At 40.0% G+C, this 26,589-nt stretch overlaps 1 protein-coding gene and 1 pseudogene across 1 annotated transcript; one reads left to right on the top strand and one right to left on the bottom strand.

Annotated features, from left to right (window-relative positions):
- Positions 1–4,667: 4,667 nt before the first annotated feature.
- On the top strand, positions 4,668–5,739 carry LOC139187210 (olfactory receptor 5B12-like). Its single transcript, XM_070803215.1, has one exon. It carries the CDS (start codon positions 4,671–4,673, stop codon positions 5,613–5,615), a length of 945 nt encoding a protein of 314 aa, XP_070659316.1. The 5' UTR covers positions 4,668–4,670; the 3' UTR covers positions 5,616–5,739.
- Positions 5,740–24,411: 18,672 nt separating this feature from the next.
- LOC109569171 (DNA fragmentation factor subunit alpha pseudogene) lies at positions 24,412–25,854 on the bottom strand (annotated as a pseudogene).
- Between the last annotated feature and the right edge of the window lie 735 nt (positions 25,855–26,589).

Here is a 26,589-nt window from a genome sequence, read left to right as displayed (position 1 = left end):
AAAGGAATGTACGGGACTTGAGTCCCTGCTTTGCCATGCAAGGGTTTGTAGAAATTGAAAAGTTATTCAACTTTTCTCACTTTTTGTTTCTTCTTTTGAAGTATGGAAATATTAGCTCCATTGTCTAATCCCAAGATATTTGAGAGTATCAAATTGAATCTCGATTTGAAATTTATTAAAATCTGGAGGGCATGTAACACCATTAATGAAAAAGAGAAGAAATAGAGATAAATAAAGGGGACCAAGTCTAACAGAACAATCATAAAAATGCACCAAGAGAATGGGTGTTAAAATCACACCAGAAGGAACATTTTCATGAGTGAGGGGACCTAGACTCCAGTGATCATTCTTGTGGTTTGCTGGCATTAGGCACCCAGACTGATCAACTATTAGCCGTATTGACCAAAGGGTAAATCAACATTCATCATTTTATACATCTTGCTTGATCCTCTGCACTTCCTGATCAGGGAATGTTTTTCTATGTCATCGTGGCCCTTAGAATTAGCACACAACCTGATCTACTGCAAGCACTTAGTACTTGGAGGAGAATGAATGTTGGATGATTTACTGAAAAAAATTTCATCACTTTACAAGGCTTATTAATTGATGTTATTTATGTAACTTTTATATGTAGAAATATTTTTTTCTTTTCATTCCTTTCCCTTTCCCTTTTTCTTTCTTTCTTTTGAATGAGGAGAGGAATTTGATTATGAACATTGTGGATCTAGTTCTCATCATTTGGCTGGGTTTCAGAAAGATAATGCCTTAGCCAAATTCTCACTAGCTAATCATATGTTTCATTCCCAAGACCATGCCTTTCACCTCCCATGTTACCTGTGTTTGATGAACTCAATAATTATCAGTTCATTCATGAATAAATCAATATAATGAGTAACTTTTTGTGCTCAGGACTGGGGTACAAAGTTTAGATTATATACAAAAGATTTGGAGAATATTTTTTAGTGATGAAAAGCTCAGACTTGGGACTTTCCTGGCAGTCCAGTGGTTATGATTTCACATTTTAGTGGTGTGGGTTTGATCCCTGGTCAGAGAGCTATGATTCCACATGCCACATGGTCAAAAAACCAGAACAGAAACAATAGGAGCAATATTGTAACAAATTCAGTAAAGACTTTAAAAATGATCCACATTAACAAAAATCTTAAAAAAAAAAAATCTCAGGCTTTGATTCAAAATGATATGACTTCAAATACCAACTCTGCTAACTTGCTAATTTTATGGACCTCAGTGTATAACTCTTTGTCAGTAAACTTCAGTTTCCCCTAGGTGAAAAGGGGATAATATCTCACATAGCTGGGGCATAAATCCATGGAGGCATAGCATGCTTGTGGTGCCCTGAAAATAGAAGGTGCTCAGTAGTTTCTAACTATCATAGTTTAATTCATTATTTAAGTTTGTTTACTTCTACAGAATTGATGCTCTATATGGGAAATGAAGTTTAAATTGTTGTTGTTCAGTTGCTCAGTCGTGTCCAATTCTTTGTGACCCCATGGATTGCAGCATACCAGGCTTCCCTGTCCTTCACTGGCTCCCAGAACTTGCACAAACTCATGTCCATTGAGTCTGTGATGTCATCCAACCATCTCGTCCTCTGTCATCCCCTACTCTTCCTGCCCTCAATCTTTCCCAGCAACAGGGTCTTTTCTAATCAGTTGGCTCTTTGCATCAGGTGGCCAAAGTATTGGAGCTTCAACTTCAGCATCAGTCCCTCCAATGAATATTCAGGGTTGATTTCTTTTAGGATTGACTGGTTTGATCTCCTTGCAATCCAAGGGACCTCAAGAGTCTTCTCTAACACCACAGTTCAAAAGCCTCAATTCTTTGTCACTCAACCTTCTTTATGATCCAACTCTCACGTCCATACATGTTTAAGTTAAGATAAACCAAATCATTAAGAGTAACAAAGTGATGAATAGTGCTCTGTAGTTTATAACAGAAAGGCCGTGTCTAGAGAGAAGGAGTTTTAGAAGACTTCATGGAAGCTTTGAAACTCCTGTTATTCTTTGAAGAATAAATCTGCATTGTACTGGGGGCACAGGGCATCTTGTGCACTTTTCAATTATATCTGGAACACCCAATATGTGGTAGCCCAATCCATAAAAACATTTTTAAAAGACTGCTAAAAAAGTCAATACATGATTCAAAGGCATTTTATAATTCTTAACATTAATGTTATCTCAAGAACATGCTTGAAATTATTTTTTCTCCTTAGGAAAATGCTGGATCAAGACTCACCTCTTCACTTTGTTGAGAAAAGGGATGGTGAAAAATAAAATGAAATGCTTCCAGTGTACTTCCCCTATCCCTCAACTTACGGATATCTTTGTATTGATTAAGGTAAGGTGGAAACCAAGAGGCTGTCCTCTCTGGATGATAATGCCCTCAGTGGCCTTCCCACCACCAACAGCAGGAGTAAAGAGGGGGTGAGGAGCTGCAGGCTTCTGTCTAGACCGTCACCCTCACTTTCCACCCCACAGCCTCATGGCCTGGTTTCCCCCTCTATGTTGAGACCTAAGGACTAATCGCATGATTCTCTTTACCAGCGGGTCACTCACCACGAAGCCGAGGAATCTCAGGTCAGCCCTCAACCCCTGTTAAATAACAGTCACATCTCTTCATATCCCTTTTTCTAAGCCCAGCAGCCACTTCTGCCCAACTCCTGATCATTCTACTCTTCCTTCTGGAATTGACATTCAGTCATCAGCATAACCAGCACACACTTAGTTTCTCCTCTGAAAGTTCCCTACTTGTCCAGCTGAAATCTGTGTCTTGAGACAGCCATCTCTGTGATGGCAATTTTCTCTTCCACTTTCCTCTCAGTGCTGTATTGTACCAGGTTCTTGACTTTATAACATTATCATACTCCCTGATTTTTGTTCTCCAAAGTCTTTCTTTTAGTGGTCTTATTTAATTTTGTGGATTTAATGTGATATGAGAAGACTAACTCACTAGCAAACTGCCAATATAGTTTGAATTAATAAAATCTGAGGCAACAAGTCCGACTGCTTACACAACCCTTCCAAGTTAGATGGCCAGAAGGAATCCCAGACTCACCATGACTATTTGGAAATTGCTGCTCTTGCTATTTCTTGAACATCTGCTTCTTCTACACCATTCTTCTGTTATTATACAAAAAGTAGAGTCATTATTGCTCCTTCTTTCCCTAATGCCTACATTCAACATATCATGAAATCTAATCAGTTCTGCTTTTGAAATATATCTATAATTGCATAACTTCTCACTACCTCCCTCAGTAGCATCCTGTTCTAAGCCATCATTAACTGTTGTATAGATTAATAAGCTTAATGCAAAGAAAATGGAAATGGGTGACATCATAGTAATCCAGACTTCATTCTTACATGGAAGTTTTCTTTAACCTCACCTACATCTTGGGTTCCTAGATAGAATCTGTCACTATCTTCTAACAGGAAGAATATCTACATTAATTGAATTCTGTTAAGTGTCAGGCAATAATGTTAGACCCATTTTACAGATGGAGAACCTGAACCTCAGACACTCTAGTTAATACACAAGATGACTCAGAAAACACTTGGCACAGCTGGACTGTGCACAACTTGAGTGAAACAGGATTATCGTTTGAAAAATTAAAGGAAGGTAAGGACAGAATGTGAGAGTCAAAAGCTTTTGGTAAAGAAGCAAATGCATGAGGGAGCATTTAGGATGTTTCATTATAGAGTTATCCGGAATTCCTCTATTACAACGTCCACCCTTCTAATCAATGCATAGACCAATAACTCTGTCCTAGTCTAACGTGTAAAACCCTGCAGTGCCAGTTTGCACCATCACTCCAGTTTGATATTGAGTTCAAGGGAAGACTGATGACCAAGTGAGAGTGAGCGATACCCCAAGTCAGTTATCTAGCACAAGGCAAAGCTAGAATTTGCATTTAGATGTCCGTAGTCTGGACTCACACTTGTTAACTTCTATTCTCTGGATTTTTTATTCCTTGTACGGGAATTTCTACAGTATTGAACTTTGTGGAAATTACTCATTCTATGTATCCTATTATCTTGTGAGACTATTAAAGTTAGAACTTGATATATTAAACTTTGTGTTACTAGAATATAGCACTGCTCATGATACAAGAGTGGTAATCACAATGAAATGAATTAAATTACAGTAACCTATTTTATTGCATGAATATTCTTTGTGTCAGAAAAATCTGAATTGGGAGACTAACAAATCTCATTTTTAAATTTATTTATTGTTCTTTTATTAGTTTTTGCCCACACTGTGCAGCATGTGACATCTTAGTTCGCAACCAGGCATCAGACCCACGCCCCCTATGTTGGAAGCACAGAGGCTTAACCACTGAACCACTAGGGATCTCATTTTTAACAAATCTCTGCAATGATCTCATATAAGTCTCCTTCCATTTCTGTACTTCAGTTTCAATCATTTATGAGGATAGAGGTACTGGGTTATATTATCATCGAAATCCTTTAAGCTAGAACATTTTATATTTCTAACATTACTTAAAAATTACTTTAGTTGTTATGCCTATATTTAATTTAGAAAATTCAGATATAAGGTATAACTTGAACATAATTATGGTTCTAAGCTCAGGTATCACCCAGATCTTCTTTTTTATTGATACAGTGCATTTTCATAGTTCCTAAATAATCCCCATGAAGAACAGTACAGTCGTGACTGAGTTCATTTTTGCCGGGATAACTGATGACCCACAACTGCAGATCCCACTCTTTCTAGTGTTCACGCTCATTTACCTCCTCACTCTGGTTGGGAACCTGGGGGTGATCACGCTGATCCTGCTGGACTCTCGTCTCCACACTCCCATGTACTTCTTCCTTAGCAACCTCGCTCTGGTGGACTTTGGTTACTCCACAGCCGTCACTCCCAAAGTGATGGCTGGATTCCTCACGGGAGACAAGGTCATTTCCTACGAAGCTTGTGCTGCTCAGTTGTATTTTTTTGGTAGCTTTCTCTCTGTGGAAACTTTTCTCTTGGCCTTAATGGCCTATGACCGTCATGCGGCAGTGTGTAAACCACTCCGTTACACCAATATCATGACACCAAGGGTGTGTGCCTGGACGGTCATAGGGTCCTACGTCCTTGGTTTTCTAGTGGCCTCTGTTCACACTTGGAATGCGTTCAGTCTCTCTTTCTGTAGATCGAATGTGATTGATCACTTTTTCTGTGATGCTACTCCTCTCCTGGCTCTCTCATGCTCAGATAACAACAGAAGTGAGATGGTTTTATTTCTTCTGGTTGGCTTCAATGTCCTTTTTTCTAACCTGGTCATCCTGGTCTCCTATCTGTTTATCTTTGTCACCATTCTGAGGATGCGCTCATCTGGAGGACATCAGAAGGCCTTTTCCACCTGTGCTTCCCACCTCACTGCTGTCTTCATTTTTTATGGGACGGGTTCCTTCATGTACTTTCAGCCCGGCTCCCACCATTCCAGGAGCACAGACAAAGTGGCGTCTGTGTTCTACGCCATAGTCATCCCCATGCTGAATCCGCTGATCTATAGTCTGAGGAACAAAGAGGTCAAGGGTGCCCTAAAAAAGGCTGTGGGGAAAGCAAAGTCTTCCATAACATTCATATCTTAATTATATGGAAACAACAACAGAATGGTTACATACACGTCAAATCAAGCTAGGGAAAATATTGACTTGCTCGGTCAATAATTATGTAATTTTTTTTTTTTTTTTACATCATTCCTCAAGTTTTAAGTCTAGGAAACAAACATGTTGACAAAATGCAATCTCAGGAATAATAACTTTTCAGGAATCTAGCATGAAACTATAATTAATATTTTTTAAATTCTTGTAAATTATATTTTATTGTATATTTGTTCCATGATGAACCATACTTTCATATGGACATTTATGCTCACCCACATATTTAAGTACATGCCCCCTGCACCTTATTTTCATGCAACTTACATGTAACTCACACAACCATGGATGCAGAGAAAAATGAGTTCAAGAGTCAAATGGGATTGGTCTGTTTTTATACTGCCATTTGAACCAATGATTTTGGTATTTGATGATACATTTTAAAATATAATTTTATGTATTTTAAAATAGAAATAGTCATTTTGTATGTGATTGTATTAAAAAAGAACTCTATATTTGAAATTATTTCATTTAAATACTTAATACTCCTGCCAAACATCGTCACTATACGTTTATTACTAGTGCTTTGTTTTTTTAATTCTTTTCAATGACAATAAGCATCATTAAATGGGCATCTTTATTTATCTCAATTTTCATCTTTATGGACTCATTACCCAGAGTAACATCTACATGAGACAATTTTAACAGAAAAAAGCATAGCAGAGTATAAAGGGAAATTAATGAAAGTATAATTTAAAGCATGATATAAAAATAACAACATTTAGTTTTATAGCCAGGCTTAACTCTTTTTCTATAGATTTCCAGCTTAGGACACATTTTATGCTCTTTCCTTTCCAATTACAGCCAGGTCACCAACTGATAAATCACCATTCAGGCTCAAATTAGAGGTTGAGCTGACTGGTCCTTCAGTTCAGTTCAGTTCAGTTCAGTTCAGTCACTCAGTAGTGTCCAGTTCTTTGTGCCCCAATGAACTGTGGCATGCCAGGCCTCCCTGTCCATCACTAACTCCCGGAGTTCACTCAAACTCATGTCCATAGAGTCGGTGATGCCATCCAGCCATCTCATCCTCTGGCGTCCCCTTCTCCTCCTGCCCCCAATCCCTCCCAGCATCAGAGTCTTTTCCAATGAATCAGCTCTTCGCATGAGGTGGCCAAAGTACTGGAGTTTCAGCTTTAGCATCAGTCCTTCCAAAGAACACCAGGACTGACCTCCTTTAGAATGGACTGGTTGGATCTCCTTGCAGTCCAAGGGACTCTCAAGAGTCTTCTCCAACACCACAGTTTAAAAGCATCAATTGTTCGGCACTCAGATTTCTTCACAGTCCAACTCTTACATCCACATATGACCCCTGGAAAAACCATAGCCTTGACTAGATGGACCTTTGTTGGCAAAGTAATGTCTCTGCTTTTCAATATGCTGTCTAGGTTGGTCATAACTTTCCTTCCAAGGAGTAAGCATCTTTTAATTTCATGGCTGCAATCACCATCTGCAGTGATTTTGGAGCCCCCAAAAACAAAGTCTGACACTGTTTCCACTGTTTCTCCATTTATTTGCCATGAAGTGATGGGACCACATGCCATGATCTTCGTTTTCTGAATGGTGAGCTTTAACCTAACTTTTTCATTCTCCTCTTTCACTTTCATCATGAGGCTTTTGAGTTCCTCTTCACTTTCTGCCATAAGGGTGGTGTCATCTGCATATCTGAGGTTCTTGATATTTCTCCTGGCAATCTTGATTCCAGCTTGTGCTTCTTCCAGTCCAGCCTTTCTCATGATGTACTCTGCATATAAGTTAAATAATCAGGGTGACAATATACAGCCTTGACGTACTCCTTTTCCTATTTGGAACCACTCTGTTGTTCCATGTCCAGTTCTGACTGTTGCTTCCTGACCTGCATATAGGTTTCTCAAGAGTCTCAAAAATGATAGAATGATCTCTGCTCATTTCCAAGGCAAACCGTTCAATATCACAGTAATCCAAGTCTATGCCCCAACCAGTAATGGTGAAGAAGCTGAAGTTGAACAGTTCTATGAAGATCTACAAGACCTTTTAGAACAAACACCAAAAAAAGATATCCTTTTTATTATAGGGGACTGGAATGCAAAAGTAGGAAGTCAAGAAACACCTGGAGTAACAGGCAAATTTGGCCTTGGAATACGGAATGAAGCAGGGCAAAGGCTAATAGAGTTTTGCCAAGAGAACACACTGGTCATAGCAAACACTCTCTTCCAACAACACAAGAGAAGACTCTACACATGGACATCACCAGATGGTCAACACCGAAATCAGATTGATTATATTCTTTGCAGTCAAAGATGGAGAAGCTCTATACAGTCAGCAAAAACAAGACCAGGAGCTGACTGTGGCTCAGATCATGAACTCCTTATTGCCAAATTCAGACATAAATTAAAGAAAGTAGGGAAAACCACTAGACCATTCAGGTATGACCTTAATCAAATCCCTTATGATTATACAGTGGAAGTGAGAAATAGATTTAAGGGCCTAGATCTGATAGATAGAGTGCCTGATGACTTCTGGACTGAGGTTCGTGACATGGTACGGGAGACAGGGATCAAGACCATCCCCATGGAAAAGAAATGCAAAAAGCAAAATGGCTGTCTGGGGAGGTCTTACAAATAGCTGTGAAAAGAAGAGAAGTGAAAAGCAAAGGAGAAAAGGGAAGATATAAACATCTGAATGCAGAGTTCCAAAGATTAGCAAGAAGAGATAAGAAAGCCTTCTTCAGTGATCAATGCAAAGAAATAGAGGAAAACAACAGAATGGGAAAGACTAGAGATCTCTTCAAGAAAATTAGACATGCCAAGAGAACATTTCATGCAAAGATAGGCTTGATAAAGGACAGGACTTAACAGAAGCAGACAATATTAAGAAGTGGCAAGTATACACAGAAGAACTGTACAAAAAATATATTCATGACCAAGATAACCATGATGGTCTGATGACTCACCTAGAGCCAGACATCCTGGAATGTGAAATCAAGTGGGCCTTAGAAAGCATCACTACGAACAAAGCTAGTGGAGGTGATGGAATTCCAGTTGAGCTCTTTCAAATCCTGAAAGATGATGCTGTGAAAGTGCTGCACTTAATATGCCAGCATATTTGGGAAACTCAGCAGTGGCCACAGGACTGGAAAAGGTCAGTTTTCATTCCAATCCCAAAGAAAGGCAATGGCAAAGAATGCTCAAACTACCGCACAATTGCACTCATCTCACACGCTAGTAAAGTAATGCTCAAAATTCTCCAAGCCAGGCTTCAGGAATATGTGAACTGTGAACTTCCAGATGTTCAAGCTAGTTTTAGAAAAGGCAGAGGCACCAGAGATTAAATTGCCAACATCTGCTGGATCATGGAAAAAGCAAGAGAGTTTCAGAAAAACATCTATTTCTGCTTTATTGACTATGCCAAAGCCTTTGACTGTTTGGATCACAATAAATTGTGGTAAATTCTAAAAGAGATGGGAATACCAGACCACCTGACTGGTCCTTACCATTCTCTAAGAATAAGCTAGTCTAGCTTTTAAATTTGGGTATATTAGAAGACTAAGACTCATTCAGAGATATGATAATAATTGCTTATAAACATATCTCTTAAAGCTAAAATAGTACCAACTTAACTTAGTCTAATGAGAATGTCTTTGAATTATCAATTCTCTATGTATTTGTTTTACTGCAATTATTTCTTTCTAGGTTAAATGATTTAGAACATTTAGAACATGATTTAAAACATATAGGAAATATATAAGAATGTAAATTTATTTCAATTATTTCTTTCTAGGTTAAATGATTTAGAACATTTAGAACATGATTTAAAACATATAGGAAATATATAAGAATGTAAATTTATTTCAATTATTTCTTTCTAGGTTAAATGATTTAGAACATTTAGAACATGATTTAAAACATATAGGAAATATATAAGAATGTAAATTTATTTCAAAACCATGGACCCATATGTGGGAAGCAATGTTTTGAATGGGATGTTTTGAATCTCGCGTTGAGGGCTCCTGTGGTTTGACTTGAAGAGCCAGCTTATCCTTTTATGGGATAATGGAGAGTGGCTCAGTGGTAAAGAATCTGCCTGCCAATGCATGAGCTGCAGGAGCCATGAGTTTGATCCCTGGGTTGGGAAGATCCCCTGGAGGAGGAAATGGCAGCGCATTCCAGTATTAATCCTAGGATAATCCAATGGACAGAGGAGCCTGGTGGGTTACAATCCATGGATCGCAAAGTCAGACATAACTGAGCAATTGTGCATAACAATGAAATGGAGATACTTAAAATGTATATCCTTCAGAACTAAGTGAAAGATCACAGCAACAGATTATCTCTCCTGATAGGAAAGATTTTTCCTTTTGGAGAAAAGGAACCAAAGATGGTAACAATAACCCTGTGTACGAGACAGCAAAAGAGACACTGATGTATAGATCAGTCTTATGGACTCTGTGGGAGAGGGAGAGGGTGGGGAGATTTGGGAGAATGGCATTGAAACATGTATAATATCATGTATGAAACGAGTCGCCAGTCCAGGTTCGATGCACGATACTGGATGCTTGGGGCTGGTGCACTGGGACGACCCAGAGGGAGGGTATGGGGAGGGAGGAAGGAGGAGGGTTCAGGATGGGGAACACATGTATACCTGTGGCGGATTCATTTTGATATTTGGCAAAACTAACACAATATTGTAAAGTTTAAAAATAAATTAAAAAAAAAGAAAAGGAACCAGGTTCTTCATTTTCTACGAATTATCCTTATAAAATGCTAAAGCCTCCCTGGAACATTTCAAGTGTGAAGAATCATTTTGGCTACCTGTTTTGCAAATCCCAGTGTAAAAACAAAAGTGCTGAGCCCCTTGTTAAAAATGTATAGTAATTTTAAGTTAGCAAGAACAGAGTGTTAAACGCACTGCAGAACCTTCTAAGCACAAGGTCTTCATGGCTACATGGGATTCATGCTCATGAAGCCATCCCTGAACACTCTGCTTCCTCTTGTATATAATCTTATAAATTATTGGTCATAAAGTTTGTTCAAGTTTTTCCATAACATCTTATGGAAATGAACTTTTTGGCCAACCCAAATACAAAACCTTAATATCTAAAGTATTGTCCACATTTTATATCATAATGAAAATGCAAATTAAAGCAACAATGGAAGAATACTGCACATCTTTTAGAATGGCCGAAGTCCAGAACACTGACAACATCAAGTGCTACTAAGGATGTGGGGCAATAGGAACTCTCATTCATTGCCAGTAGGAATGCAAAATAGGACCATCTCTTTGGAAGACAGTTTGTCAGTTTCTTACAAAGCTAACCACACTCTTACTATATAATGTAGCACTTGTTTTACTTGGTATTTACCCAAATATGTTGAAAACTTAAAAGTAGCACACAAAAAGTAGCTCAATTTATAGCAACTTTATTCATTATTAAGAAAACATGGAAGCAATCAATATGTCCTTCAATAAATGAATGGATTGATATTGTGCAATTCAAACAATAGAATGTTATTTGGTGTTAAAAAAATGAGCTATCCAGCCATGAAAGGACATGAAAAATATTTAAATTCATATTTCTAAGTAAAGAGACCAATGTGAATCGACTACCAACTGCCTGGTTTTGCTATTAACATTCTGGAAAAGGCAAAACTATGGTGATAGTAAAAAACAGTGCTTTTTAAGAGTTCAGGGTTTGAAAAGGATGAGTAGATGGATCACAGAGGATTTTTAGTGTATCAAAAATAGAGAAGACTTTTGAGAGTCCCTTGGGCTGCAAGGAGATCCAACCAGTCCATTCTGAAGGAGATCAGCCCTGGGATTTCTTTGGAAGAAATGATGCTAAAACTGAAACTCCAGTACTTTGGCCACCTCATGGGAAGAGTTGACTCATTGGAAAAGACTCTGATGCTGGGAGGGATTGGGGGCAAGAGGAGAAGGGGACGACAGAGGATGAGATGGCTGGATGGCATCACTGACTCGATGGACGTTGAGTCTGAGTGAACTCCGGGAATTGGTGATGGACAGGGAGGCCTGGCGTGCTGCGATTCATGGGGTCACAAAGAGTCGGACACGACTGAGCAACTGATCTGATCTGATAATGAAAGATAATACCATCATCAGTTTTCAGTTCAGTCGCTCAGTCGTGTCCGACTCTTTGCGACCCCGTGAATCACAGCACGCCAGGCCTCCCTGTCCATCACCAACTCCTGGAGTTTACTCAGACTCAACGTCCATCTAATCAGTGATGCCATCCAGCCATCTCATCCTCTGCCGTCCCCTTCTCCGACTGCCCCCAATCCCTCCCAGCATCAGAGTCTTTTCCAATGAGTCAACTCTTCACATGAGGTGGCCAAAGTACTGGAGTTTCAGCTTCAGCATCAGTCCTTCCAAAGAAATCCCAGGGCTGATCTTCAGAATGGACTGGTTGGATCTCCTTGCAGTCCAAGGGACTCTCAAGAGTCTTCTCCAACACCACAGTTCAAAAGCATCAATTCTTCGGCGCTCAGCCTTCTTCACAGTCCAACTCTCACATCCATACATGACCACCGGAAAAACCATAGCCTTGACTAGACGGACCTTTGTTGGCAAAGTAATGTCTCTGCTTTTGAATATGCTATCTAGGTTGGTCATAACTTTCCTTCCAAGGAGTAAGCATCTTTTAATTTCATGGCTGCAGTCACCATCTGCATACACTTGTCCAAATCCATGGACTATCCAACACTAAAAGTGAACCCTAATGTAAACTGCTACCTTTATATGGTTATGAGGTGTCAATGTATGTTCATTCTTGGCGAGGAAAAATAGCATTCTAGTGAGTGATATTGCTAGTTGGGAGGCTATAAATGTGTGGTGACATGGGGTGTATCGCAGAAATGATCATAAAATTTACACAACTTAATTGAGATTGATCAAGAAAAAAGAGAGAACACTGAAACTACTTAACAGAAATAAGAAGGTTTAAAAGAATTCTAAGAGGAATTATATGGTAACAGTTGACAGACGCAATTTCTATAAAAGACACAAACAAACACTATAGATTCAAGAACAAATAAAGAGATAAATGAACTTACACTAAGTAAAAAATTAGATTAATCATAACTAAAACACTACCCAAAGCAAAAATTTTATGTTCAAGTGGCTTCACTGGTGAATTGTCCTAAACCTTTAGAGAAGAAATTAATAACACAATATTGCATAGAATATACAACAGGGAGAAACACATTTTTGTTTTGTGTATCCCTTACCTGTTTATTGTGGATGTAGATACTTTTATTACTTTTGTCTGTTAACCTTCCTACTAACATTATAAGTGGTTAATTTGCTACTTTTTTTGTATAATTGCCTTTGCCAATGAGATTTCTCCTTTCAGAATATTCTGTTTGTGGTTGTAGCTTATTCCTTTCCACTTAGAGAAGTCTCATTTACATTTCTTGTAAAGCTAGTTTGGTGGTCCTGGACTCTTTTAGATCTTGCTAAGCTGTAAAACTTCTGACTTTTCCTTCCAATGTTAATGATAGCCCTTCCAGGTAGAGTATCTTGGTTTTCCCCTTTCATCACTTTAAGCATACCATGCCACCTTCTTCTGGCCTGCAGAGTTTCTGCTGAAAGTTAGATGATGTCCTTCTGGTTGCTCCTTTGTACATGATTTGTTGCTTTCCCCCTTGTTTCTTTTAATATTCTCTCTTTAATTTTTGCCTTTTTAATTACAAGGTGTCTTGGTGTGGACTTTTTGGAGTAGATCCTGTTTGGGATTCTCTGTGTTTCCTGGAGTTGGATATCTGTTTCCTTTCCCAGGTTAGAGAAGTTTTCAGCTTTATGTCTTAAGATATGTTCTCTTCCGTTTTCTCTCTCTCTTTTCTTCCTGGAACCCCTATCACAAGAATTAGTTTCCTTGATGTTGTCTTAGAGGTCTCTTGAACTATTCTCATTTCTCGATGTTTGTTTTTCTTTTTTTCTGTTCTGCGTGTGTGATTTCCACTAGCCTGTCTTCCAGTCCACTGATTCATTCCTCCATATCATCTAATCTTCTGCTTACTTTTTTCTAGTGTATTTTTTAATTTCAATTATTCTTCAGCTTTGTTCAGATCTTCTTTATGTTCTCTACTTTGTTACAAGTTTCACTATGTCCATCTTTTCTTCTCCTGAGTTCTTTGAGCATCTTTTGGAGCAAACCCTTGAACTCTTTATTGGATAGATTGGATATATCCATTTAGTTCTTATGAACTTTATCTTGTTATTTCATTTGGATCATATTATTTTGTTGCCTTATTTTGACTGATTCATTAATTAGTCAAATTCGCTACTTTATATGTATTTGATAGGTTGGTTATGTTCCCCAGTCTTGGAAAGTGGCTTGATGTAGGAGACATCCTACATGTCCCAGCAGGGCACTCCCCTCTGCTCCCCAGGGCTCTGTGCTCCAGGGGAGGCCCCTGTATGGGTGGTGGAGTCATTTTGCTGCAGCAGGATGACTTATCTGGGTGTGCAGATAGGTGTGACTGGCCTCTGGTCTGGCTGGTCACTGGGCCTGGCCTTGTGCAGAGGCTGTCAGCTGCTGGTTGGAAGGCCTGGATCCTAGCCAGGCTGACTGTGTGTCTAGGAAAGTCCTCTATAGTGCTGGCCCAATGGTGAGTCAGGCTGGGTCAAGGTGGCTGGCTATAAGCCCCCAGGGCACCAGGAGCAAGTGCTGCCCTGCTGGTGAGTGGAAGTGGGTCCCCGGCTGACTCCCTGAGGGTCCCAAGGAGTGCTCAGGTACAGACGCCTAGGTATAAGAGAAACAAGTTTTGAGAATGTATGTACAGCATAATCACTACAGTTAATTATACTCTACTGTATATTTAAAAGTTGCTCAGAGGGTAGACCTTGATTTCTTAACCAAAGAAAATAAATTGTAATTACATTAGGTGATGAATATGTTAATTAAACTTACCAAGGTAATCATTTAAGTATATATATTATATACATAAAATTAACACATATATACATATGTGTGTGTGTGTGTGCTTCAGTTATGTCTGACTTTTTGTGACTTTGAAGACTTTTGAGAGTCCCTTGGACTGCAAGGAAATCCAACCAGTCCATCCTAAAGGAAATCAGTCCTGAATATTCATGGGATGGACTGATGTTGAAACTGAAACTCCAATACTTAGGCCACCTGATGTGAAGAGCTGACTCATTTGAAAAGACCCTGATGCTGGGAGGGATTGAAGGTGGGAGAAGGGGACGAGAGAAGATGAGATGGTTTGATGGCATCACTGACTCGATGGACATGAGTTTGAGTAAACTCCAGGAGTTGGTGATGGACAGGGAGGCCTGGCATGCTGTGGCCCATGGGGTCGGAAAGAGTTGGACACGGCTGAGCAACTGAACTGAACTGAACTGATGGTGTGTAACCTGCCAAACTCCTCTGTCGATGGGATTATCCAGGCAGGAATACTGGAGTGGATTGCTATGCCCTCTGCCAGGGTTTTTTTTCCAACTCAGGGATTGAAATCCCTTGCATCTCCTGCATTGGCAGGCAGGTCTTCTTACACTGGTGCCCCCTGGGAAGTCATATACATATATATATGTATATACTCAGCTTGGTGGTTGTCAAATTTCTATAATGTCATATAACAATTATATTTCAAAGAGGTGGGAATAATAAAAGTAAACATTATTTAGAGATACTTAACAAACTCATCAGAGATCAGAATAGGATATAATTTTCTATTATACTTTGCATTTGAATGGGAATGTATAGAATTATTTCTCACTACTTTTTGTTTGCTATATATTTCAGGTTCCCTGAAAATCACATTGATAAAATTCTAATTGAACTAACTTTATGGATAGTGGCAGAGATCATATACACGCTCACTACAAAAGTGTTCTTCCTACACACAAAGAAATGCCTTTGCAGATAGGACATTTCTTTGCAGATAGGCGTGTACGGTTGTTATCCGACATGCATTTTATCACACTCTCTTGTTTCACTTACAGAAACCTTTAGAGTCACTTGTGGAAGATGTCAGTATTACTAAGTGTAAGAATGAGAAGGCGTGGTCTCTCTTTACCACTTAGAAATGAATTACTTGGAAAACCACTCGACCCTTATATGACTGTAAGAAATCTGAGAAATATAGTTTCATCTAAAGGTATGAAATATGCATAAAAGGTAAGCAAGGTTAGTATTGGGTTAGAATAAAGCTGGAATACTTGCGATTTGCTAGGTTTTACCCCAATCAGGCTAAGATTTCCAAATTCAAGGGGCACAATAGGCACAGAAAGATATTTACTTTCCAATGGGAAAGAAAGAAAATCCCACAGGATTTATGGAAGCAATGTCTGAGGCTTTGTGGTTCGATGCCCCAGCAAACCCCCCTGGAACAGGAAGGATGTGTTTTCCTTCCTGCTCTGATGTCCACATCAGCAGCTTCCAAGAGTGTTAACAGCCTCTTTTTCTTTATTTTTGAGAACAGATGGGTATACTGTGGAAGAAATACCAACTCATACACCCATGACTGTGCTTAGTTGGTTCCCTAAGTATTTGATCCCCAAAGGCAAGATTTTAATTAAAATACTGAGTGCATGAGGCCTGGACCTGTGGATGGATCACAGGAGAGCTTGTTCCTGGGAGGTTCACGTCAGAGTAATTCCCTTCAAGACATTTGTCATCAGACCCTCAGTCCCAACCTGACTTTATTGAAACTCACTAGAGTGAGAATAACCTGGGGCCCTGGGCAGCTTGTTCACTTGATTTTATTTTATCACAAGCGGGTCTCGGTGCAGGAGGCCTTTTCCTTCACAGTGACATTGCTGCAACACGTTAGTCAGAATGACCTTGGCTAGCACGCTCTGACAACAAGAGGAGTCTTCTATGTGGACTGAGTGATTTACTAAGCATTTCACATCCTCCATCTTATTTCATCTCCACCGCTCTATGAAACATCAGGGGTGGGAATCACTAATTCCATTAAAAAAATACAGTAAGTGAGGCTAAGTGTAGTGAAAGACTTCACTTTTGTTCTCATCTGAAATGAGAAATCTAGAATGGAGGACTTTTGAGGTTTGAAGTGTAGTGCCAAGGAATCTACTTATGGCCCAAAAGATGTCTTTAAATTAATGAGATAAGATAATTCACAAGGTACAAACTCATGGTTATAACATAAACAAATCATGGGAGCTACAATGCACAGCATAGTGAGTACAGTTCATATTCCTATACTGCATATTTGAAAGTTATTAAGTGAGCAGATCTTAAAAATGCTCATCACAGGGGAGAAAAATTGTAATTATATCAGAATGGATGCTACCTAGACTTACTGTGATGATCACTTTTCAGTACATTCAAGTATCAAATCATTACGCTGTACATCTGAAAGTGATATATGTCAATTTTCCCTCTATTTAAAAGAGGTAATTTAGGACCATAAGAGGGGGAAGCCATAACCTGCTTGTCCTACTAAGCTTTCATCCAACCTCATCTTGTAGGGTTGTTGGTAGTTATGTTGCTGTGACTTGAGTAGAAAAGTTAGTAGAAAAGGAATTGGGATTGCATCTTGGAGTAGCTTTAGGAAATATTGACCATTGCTTTGCGTATATAAGCCATCCAGTCATTTTTTTCTTAAGAGTTAGAAAATAAGTGTTTTATATTATCAAGTGTTTGATTCCTTAATATATATATTCACTTCAATATATTTCAGTTTAAAAAGGAAATTATTGGACTTTGACACTGAAATTAATAACTGATACAGTGGGTTGAAATCTGCCTCTTGTTTTCTATTCAACACACTAGTTTTTCATTTCATTTTTGTCCTTTGCTTTGGACTAGAGTTATCTCAGACTAAGTAATTAATTTTCCTCTTTTCGTCTCCTATTATTGGGACTTTTGTCCTTCACTTATTAAGTTGTACCTTGATATTTTAATTTTTCTTCATTATGAAAGAACTGTATAAAATTTTTATTCTGATTGATTCCCACCTCTTTTGCTTTTATTGTCAAGTATTTTAGGATCTTCCCAACCCAGGGATTGAACCCGAGTCTCCTGCATTGCAGGCAGACGCTTTACCATCCGGGCCACCAGGGAAGCTGGCATTTTAGCTTTACATGCAATTAAAACTTTAGAAGAATTTTTCAATAGTATTTAAAACACTTCATATATTTATTTGTGTTATCAACATGTTAGTTTTTCCAGTATTTTTTCTAATTTCCTCTATTTTTCATTTTGGAACTTTTTTGCAGAAGAATCTTCTTTAATAATTCTGTCAGCATAGATCTATAGGCAATTGGATTATTCCACTTCACCCTGAATCAGTTACTTATGTTGAAAAACTGTAGTCAGTTTCACTGTAGCTCTTACAAAAATAATGTTTAGTTTTCTTCTCTGGCTGCTTTTCATATTTACTTTTTGATTTTCATTAAATGAAAATATCATGATCAATCTGAGGAGCTCAGGAGTATTCTGAATGATACTACACTTATTCTCAAACTTATGCTATATAAAGTTTGTAGGAGTTCCTTTAAAAGTAGGTCCAGAATTAAATAAAGTTGGGAAAACATTGGATTTGTCAAATCTAAACTTTAGGATCACTGATAAGTAAATTCCCATGAAAGTGCTACACAGCATACCACAAATATTTGAAAAAAGAGTCCCATGGATCACTTTTTGAGACAAGCCGTCTCACGGTGATCCACTTCTACCATATACCAGCTGTTCTGCACTGTGTATGAACACCCTTCCTAGGAGATGAGCATAAAGTTTAAATGTCATACTTAGGATTGCTATAGCCTGATTCCTCACATATAATTGCTGTGTGTCTTTTGCAAGCTGCTTAACTTCTCAAATGTGTTTTTTTCTTCTGAATTTTAAAAGTTGATAGTAATGATGTCTATATGGGAATTTTTATGAGTACTGTATTAGATTGGGCCTGGCATATAATATATGCACAGCAGTCATGTATATCTTATGCAAGTAATATATAATCTAAATTTTATGTATATACACACACACACACATATATATACATTATACTATTAATGAAAACAGCATTACAGTAATTCTAAATGCTAATAGCAACTGACTTGTAATTTTCTGACCATAATCATCACTTTTTATTTGTAGCATAATAATTTGTAAGAATGATGCTGAAGCTGAAACTCCAGTACTTTGGCCACCTCATGCAAAGAGTTGACTCATTAGAAAAGTCTCTGATGCTGGGAGGGATTGGGGGCAGGAGGAGAAGGGGATGACAGAGGATGAGATGGCTGGATGGCATCACTGACTCAATGGACGTGAGTTTGAGTGAACTCCGGGAGTTGGTGATGGACAGGGAGGCCTGGCGTGCTGCGATTCATGGGGTCACAAGGAGTCGGACATGACTGAGCGACTGAACTGAACTGAACTGACTGAATTTGTAAGCATGTTTTATATTGCAATTTACAGAGTAAGCTTCTCTGTTTTCTGGGAAAAAAGGATTTAATATGTTGTGTGTTCTTAAGGGTGAGTTAATAAAAGAATAGCAATAACCATAAAAACATTTTTGAGAGATTATCACTTTTGACACTGCAATGAGGGTGTATATAAAAGTTGTCTTCCAAGTACATTATGATACAGTGATGCATACAGAAGTGTCATGTCGATGTTACACAAGTGTTTAGAGTTTCGTAGTACAAAATGGAGAATCTGGTATTAAATCTAGATAAGTCTATTGAACTTTATATGCTTATCTCTCTCACACTATATAGACATTGTCCAACCATGGACTTAGAAGAAAGATTCTAATGCATTTCTAGTTATAACAGTAGCAGCTGTTTCTACCAGCATAACAATACACAACAAACACTGATAGTCTAAGATTATAAGGTGGTCTCAATACTTCGGTGTATGAGAATTCCATTCAATCATCCCAAAATATCACAAGGAAAATTCTAGGAATTACTCCACTGGGGCTTTTAAAACATAGGCTATAAGAAAGAGATTTTGGGTATGATGGATTCTCCTTGAGAAATAGGTTACGGCTTGGCACACAATGATGCATGTTTCCAAATCAGTGGGACTGAAATGTACTCCAGTCTGAGCCTGATCGTCAGTTCCAGTGGTTTTTGCTTTATGAAGGACAGGATTTCAGTTATTCTTGCCAGTTGTCCATGCTGGTCCTATGGTCCACACCAGTCATTCCTCCTGATGATTTTGGTGTTTGGGTTGGGAATTTTTGTTTGCTTGTATTTGTTTATGAATTTTGTTCTGGAAAGGACACTGAAAACAAACTTTCCAGGAACAAGTCTTGCTAACTGTGCTGCTGTCCCTCTGGCTTCTTTAGATTCTGCCAACTTCTTTGACAACTTGAAGACACTGTGCCTTTTCACTTTGTTTGGGCAATCCTGCCTATGCTGTGGAGAAGGAAATGGCAACCCACTCCAGAATTCTTGCTTGGAGAACTGCATGGAGAGAGGAGCCTGGTGGGCTACAGTCCATGGGATTGCAAAGAGTCAGACATGACTGAGCGACTATCACTCACGCTTACTATGGTACCTCTATCCATCCTTCATGCATTGGCTGAGGTGTTGATTCTCTGAGAAAACCTTCTGCCTGTCATTGAAAGTACGTTTTTGTAGGACTTCCCTATAGTAGTCAGTGGTTAAAAATCCACCTTACAATTGCCTTGCAATTTAGGCAACAGATTCAATCCCTGGTCGGGGAAGTAAGATCCCACATGCAGAGGAGCAACTGAGCCCTCTTGACACAATGAAAGATCCCGCCTTATGCAATGAAGATCCCACTGGCCAACTAAGGTCCAACACAGTCAAATAAATGAACATTTTCAAAAGCAGATTTTCATTATTCATTCTAATGTGGGCACCTTGTTCTAATTATAATTGTATCTCCTTATTTGTGAGTTTGCTTAATGTTTGTCTTCTCCTGTAAACCTGAGCATTTGAGACTGTGAACATGTTTGTTTTCTGTAGATATGTACACCTACGCCCAGGACTATGGCTAAACTCATCTGGGACCAATACAGTGTTGAATGAATGAATGATTCTTGTCAATGGTGCAAGTGTTTCAGTCGAATTAAGGCATGCAATTCTGTCTGAAATCCATTTGGCTTAATAACAGACTTCTGTCCCTGTTTCCCATGTTTATGCCAATATGCAGCCCTAGAGGTAATGATCTAACTTGATTTTAGCATCATCAAAGAGAATTAATACAAACTACGTTAATTCACTCACAGTCTCCTTCAGCAAGCAGAACTGGATTCCTATGCACACATTCATCACTTTTTGTCCAGTAGTCTGAGATAAGGCCCTATTGTTGCTCTCATGGGGGCTTTGTCCCCTGAGCGTTCTGTGGGTTTATAACTCTCTCTTTCAGTTCCCAATAACTCCATTTGGCTTTATATGTAAAAGACCATGTAAATGGACCATAAAATGTTACTTGACCATTGATTCATTCAACTGATTGTCCACGGTGTCTATTACCTCCTATGGCCTTGCCCCAGAGTGAGATCTCTCCGAACTGGGAGCCTGTAGTCATGACCAGGAGAAATAATCATGACTTTGATTATGATGATTGCCATTTTCAGGACACTGCAGGGATTCACTTCTTTTCTCACGACAGCAGTATCCTTTTAGGGAGGATGTTGTTTGGGGCTGCTGATCTAATATCTCTGCTTTATAGATGCATATAACGTGACTTAAAGGAGTTGGGTGGCTTATCTGAGGAAACACATCAGCAACTCTTACCGTACAATCGTGTTAGCTACTTCTGTGGCACTGCTTTTTTTCTCAGTCTCTCTTTGCTCCAAAGTTCTTCTCCCTTTTGATCAAAGACTAAGAAGAAAATCTCAGTAGAATGCTTCTTATCTTTTATGGATTGAATTTCTGATTCAAGACTCATGTGAAATCAATGAATTAGCCTGTTCATTGTTCAGCATACCAGGTAAGTCTCCGATCAAATCTACAGTCTGTATATATTTTTAGGGACAGAGGTAAGCAGGAAAATATATCAAGGTACCCATTTCTCTCTTGATTTATTCATAACTGAATACTGAATATTTTATGCAACATACTGGATATTATTAGGTGTCTGTGATTTTTAGTGACAGACTGTGTTACAAATACCATGGAAGTTCTTAAGAAGAATATGTATTTATGTTGTATAAAAATAAAAGGAACAAGAGGGTCTTGAGTCCCTGCTTTGCCTTAGAGGAGCTTTTAGAACTTGGACAAATTATTAAACCTTTCTCATTTTTAGCTTCCTCTTTTGGAGTATGGTATTATTAGTTAACAACTGGCTAATCCCAAGGTCTTTGCGAGTATCAATTTGGATCTCAATGTGAAAATTTATTATAAGTTGGAGAGCACATAACATTAATGAAAAAAGAGCAAGAATAGAGAGAAATAAAAAAAGGGGGGACCCAGGCTAAGTGACCAACTATAAAAATGCACTGAAATAAGAGGCATAAAAAAAAATCACACCAGAATGAAGAATTTATGGGAATGAAGGAATCTGGACTCTAGCTTTTATTCTGAAGCTTTGCTGGCATTCAGTTCAGTTCAATTCAGTCACTCAGTCGTGTCCAACTCTTTGCGACCCCATGAACTGCAGCATGCCAGGCCTCCCTGTCCATCACCAACTCCCAGAGTTCACTCAAACTCATGTCCATCAAGGGGGTGATGCCATCCAGCCATCTCATCCTCTGTTGTCCCCTTCTCCTCCTGCCCCCAATCCCTCCCAGCATCAGAGTCTTTTCCAATGAGTCAACTCTTCACATGAGGTGGCCAAAGTACTGGTATTAGGCACTCAGTTAATAGTTAATAGATTGATTAACTATTAGATATATTGACTGGTGAACTATAGTGTAAATGAGACCATGGTACCATCCCACTGGCCCGAGACAAAGCTAATGCTCTCTGCTTGGGAATAAAGAATAGGAATATCCCAAATAATCAACATTTTATATATTACTCTTGTACTTCTATACTTTCTGATCAGGGAATATGTTTTTTACATCATTCTAGACCTTAGAAAAGCACACAACCTGATACGCTGTAAGGACTTAGGTTGGAGAGAGAATGAATGTTGGGTGAATTACTGAACAAATTCTGGCACTTTATGTGGCTTATTAATTGGTGTTATTGAAAATTTATATAACTTTTAAATGTAGAAGTATTCTTTCCTTTCCTTTTCTTTCCTGATAGAAGGGAGAGAGGAAATTTATTGTAAACGTGTTCATATAATGTTTGTCATTCAACTTGGATTCAGAAAGATAGTATATTAGTTAAGTTCCCAGTAGCTAATTGTATATTTGATTTCAATACCCATGCTTTTTATTTCTTCACATTACTTGTGAATAATGCACTAAATAAATTAGTCATTCATGAATAGGCAAATATAATGAATAACATATTTTGTGTTCCAGCTGGGGTAGAGCGACTATATATCAAATATTAGGAGATTATTTCTCGGGGATCAAGAACTCGGGCTTTAATTCAAAATGACATGGCTTCAAATACCAGCTCTGCCACTTGCTAGACTTATGGACTTCTTTGTGTCACTCCTTGTGAGCAAGCTTCAGTTTCCCCATATGTGAAATGGGGACAGATAACACGTCACAGGGTTGGGTGATAAATCAGTGGAGGTGTAGTATGCATGCACATTTCAGGTGCCGTGAAAACTGAAAGTACTCAGCAGTTTCTAACTATCATCATTTAATTCATTATTTAAGTTTGTGCATCTGCTTATATAGTATTGATGATGCATATGAGAGATGCACGTTAAATTAAGATGAAACAAATTATTACAAGTAACACAGTGGTCAATGGTGCTCTATAAGTTATAACAGAAAGGCAGTGTCTATAGAGGAGTTTTTGAAGACTTCATGGAAGCTTTGACATTCATGTTATTCTTTGAAGAACAAATTTGAATTGTACTAAGGGTACTAAGCTGAGTGCTGAAGAATTGATGCTTTTGAACTGTGGTGTTGGAGAAGACTCTTGAGAGTCCCTTGGACTGCAAGGAGATCCAACCAGTCCATTATGAAGGAGATCAGCCCTGGGTGTTCATTGGAAGGACTTATGCTAAAGCTGAAACTCCAGTACTTTGGCCACCTCATGAGAAGAGTTGACTCATTGGAAAAGACCCTGATGCTGGTAGGGATTGGAGGCAGGAGGAGAAGGGGACGACAGAGGATGAGATGGCTGGATGGCATCACCAACTCGATGGACGTGAGTCTGGGTGAACTCCGGGAGTTGGTGATGGACAGGGAGGCCTGGAGTGCTGAAATTCATGGGGTTGCAAAGAGTCAGACATGACTGAGTGACTGAACTGAACTGAAGGGTACGGAGTAGCTTGTTCAATTTTTAATTGTGCCCGTACACCCAATATGTGGTGATCCAATCCAAAAAAAAAAATCTTTCAAAGAGATTGCTAAAAAGCCAATACATGATTTAAAGACCTTTTATAATTCTATCTTATCAGTGGTGGTTTATTTGCTAAGTCGTGTCAAACTCTTGCGACCTAATGGACAGAAGAGCCTGACAGGCTACCGTCCATAGGAGTCTCCAGGCAAGAATACTGGAGTGGGTTGCTATTTCCTTCTCCAGGGGATCTTCCCAACCCAGGAATCAAACTTGTGGCTCTTCCATTGTAGACAATTTGTTTACCAACTGAGCTACAAGGGAAGATTTGCATATAATAATAGGCAAATTGGTAGCTACGATTCAGGGTCTGCAGAGGTGAATAAACCCCAATACAAGTGTCTCCCTGCAAAAGTCAGGGTCCCTGGTGCTCGCCCACCTCCATATGCTGACTAGACATACTCAGCTCTGGGGCAGGGTTTTCCTTCAGTGCCAAGAGGATCTGGCCCACAGGCATAACTTCGGAGGAGCTGTCTCTAACGCCTGTGTCAACTGCGTCCCTCTCCTCCCGAGGTCGGCTCTGGACTCTTGCTGCTTCGACAAGAAGCCAGCGTCCTTCTCCAAAGCCCGGCAGGAACGTTCCTGGAGCCGCCTGGACTGCTGGGCTTCCTCTCTCCGGTCAGGCACCTGCTGCAGGGCGTTCTGAAGCTGCTGGACAGCCACACGGCTCTGGCCGAGGTCCTGAACCAGCTCGGAACACGGGACATCAAGGAGCGTCTGCAGCTCTTCCTCCGGCAGCAGGGTAAAGCTGGATACAAGCCTTCCATCAGCAGCCTAGCCACGTTCTTCCACTCCGACCCTGCCCCACCGTCTGTTTCACCTCTGTCCAAGGACTCCTGGGTGAGCCAAGCTGTCCCTGCATCTGAACTGTGTGTCCCCCACTGGTTCCCAGCTGATGTCACAAACTTAGCATTGGCGGGAAGACACAGGAAGTAATCACCGCCATCTGCTTGGGCGCCATCCTCTGCCAGGACCGGGGTGACGGGGTCCCGGGAACTCACTGATGGCTGGAACGTCACGAGACTTGCTCCTCATCTTCTTGAGGCAGGAGGCCGCTGCGCCCCGCTGTTCCCGGCGGTTGTTGCTGCACAGCAGACGCTGCTTTAGAGCCCAGATCTCGCCGGGTTCCGGAGCTGCAGGGCCGCTTCTTGTGAACACAAGACTGTGTTTGCAACTACTTTTTTTTCTCCCCTGTAGGAAAGTGCTGACTTAAGACACTCCTTCAGTTTGTTGCTGCTGCTAAGTCGGTTCAGTCGTGTCCAACTCTGTGTGACCCCATAGACGGCAGCCCACCAGGCTCCACCATCCCTGGGATTCTCCAGGCAGGAACACTGGAGTGGGTTGCCATTTCCTTTTCCAATGCATGAAAGTGAAAAGTGAAAGTGAAGACGCTCAGTCATGCCCGACTCCTAGCGACCCCATGGACTGCAGTCCACTAGGCTCCTCCATCCATGGGATTTTCCAGGCAAGAGTACTGTTGAGAAGATGGTAAAAAAATAAAATGAAATGCTTTCAGCACGTTTCCGCCCCCCTCGCTAGATTTAGGGGCAAATGATATGAGTATTGATTACTGTTAGTGAGAACCAGGAAGGTGCCTCCCCTGGATGCTGACACCTCCCACGGCCTCCCTACCACACCAGCAGGAGTAAACAGGGAGTGGGGACCTGCTTTTTCCGTCAAGACCTCCACCCTCCCCTCCACCCTCCAACCTCATGGCCTGGCTGTCATCCTCTACCTCGAGACCTGAGGACTGACTGATCTCATTATTCTCTCTTTTGGCGTGTAGACATGTAGACATGTAGACATCACCATGAAGACAAGGAATCTCAGGTCAGCCCTCAATGGCTGTTGAATAAAGTCCACATCTCTTCATATCCTTGTTTCTAAGCCCGACAGCCACTCCTGCCCAACTCCTGAAATCATTCTACTCTTCCTTCTGGGATTGACAGCCAGTCATGAGCATAGCCAGAAACTCCCCTCTGGAAGTTCCCTTAACCTACTGTCCAGCTGAAATCTGCGTCCTGGGACAGGGCTTCCCTAGCGACCACCTCAGTGGTGACATTCTCTCTCCCTTTTCTTCTTAGTGCTCTACTGTTCCCTGATCTTGACTTTACAACATTATCATACTCGGATTTTTTCCCCCAAACCTCTTCGTTTAGTTTTTTAGTGGCCTTTTCTAGTTTTGTGGGTTGAATAGGATAGTTTTAGGAACAGTTCAACAGTTAGTCGCTCAGTTGTATCTGACTCTTTGTGACCCCATGGCCTATAGAGTCCATGGATTTCTCCAGGCCAGAATACTGGAGTGGGTAGCCTTTCCCTTCTCCAGGGGATCTTCCCAATCCAGGGATCGAACCCAGGTCTCCCAAATTGCAGGCGGATTCTTTACCAGCTGAGCCACAAGGGAAGCCCAAGAAGACAGGAGTGGGTAGCCTATCCCTTCTCCACTGGATCTTCCCAGTGCAGGAATCAAACCAGGGTCTCCTGTATTGCAGGCAGATTCTTTACCAGCTGAGCTATTAGGGAAGCACTTAAT

Source organism: Bos indicus, chromosome 15 (assembly GCF_029378745.1).
Source record: "Bos indicus isolate NIAB-ARS_2022 breed Sahiwal x Tharparkar chromosome 15, NIAB-ARS_B.indTharparkar_mat_pri_1.0, whole genome shotgun sequence".
Lineage (NCBI taxonomy): Eukaryota > Metazoa > Chordata > Mammalia > Artiodactyla > Bovidae > Bos > Bos indicus.
Note: the sequence above shows the minus strand (reverse complement) of the source record. Positions and strands in the feature narration are given on the sequence as shown.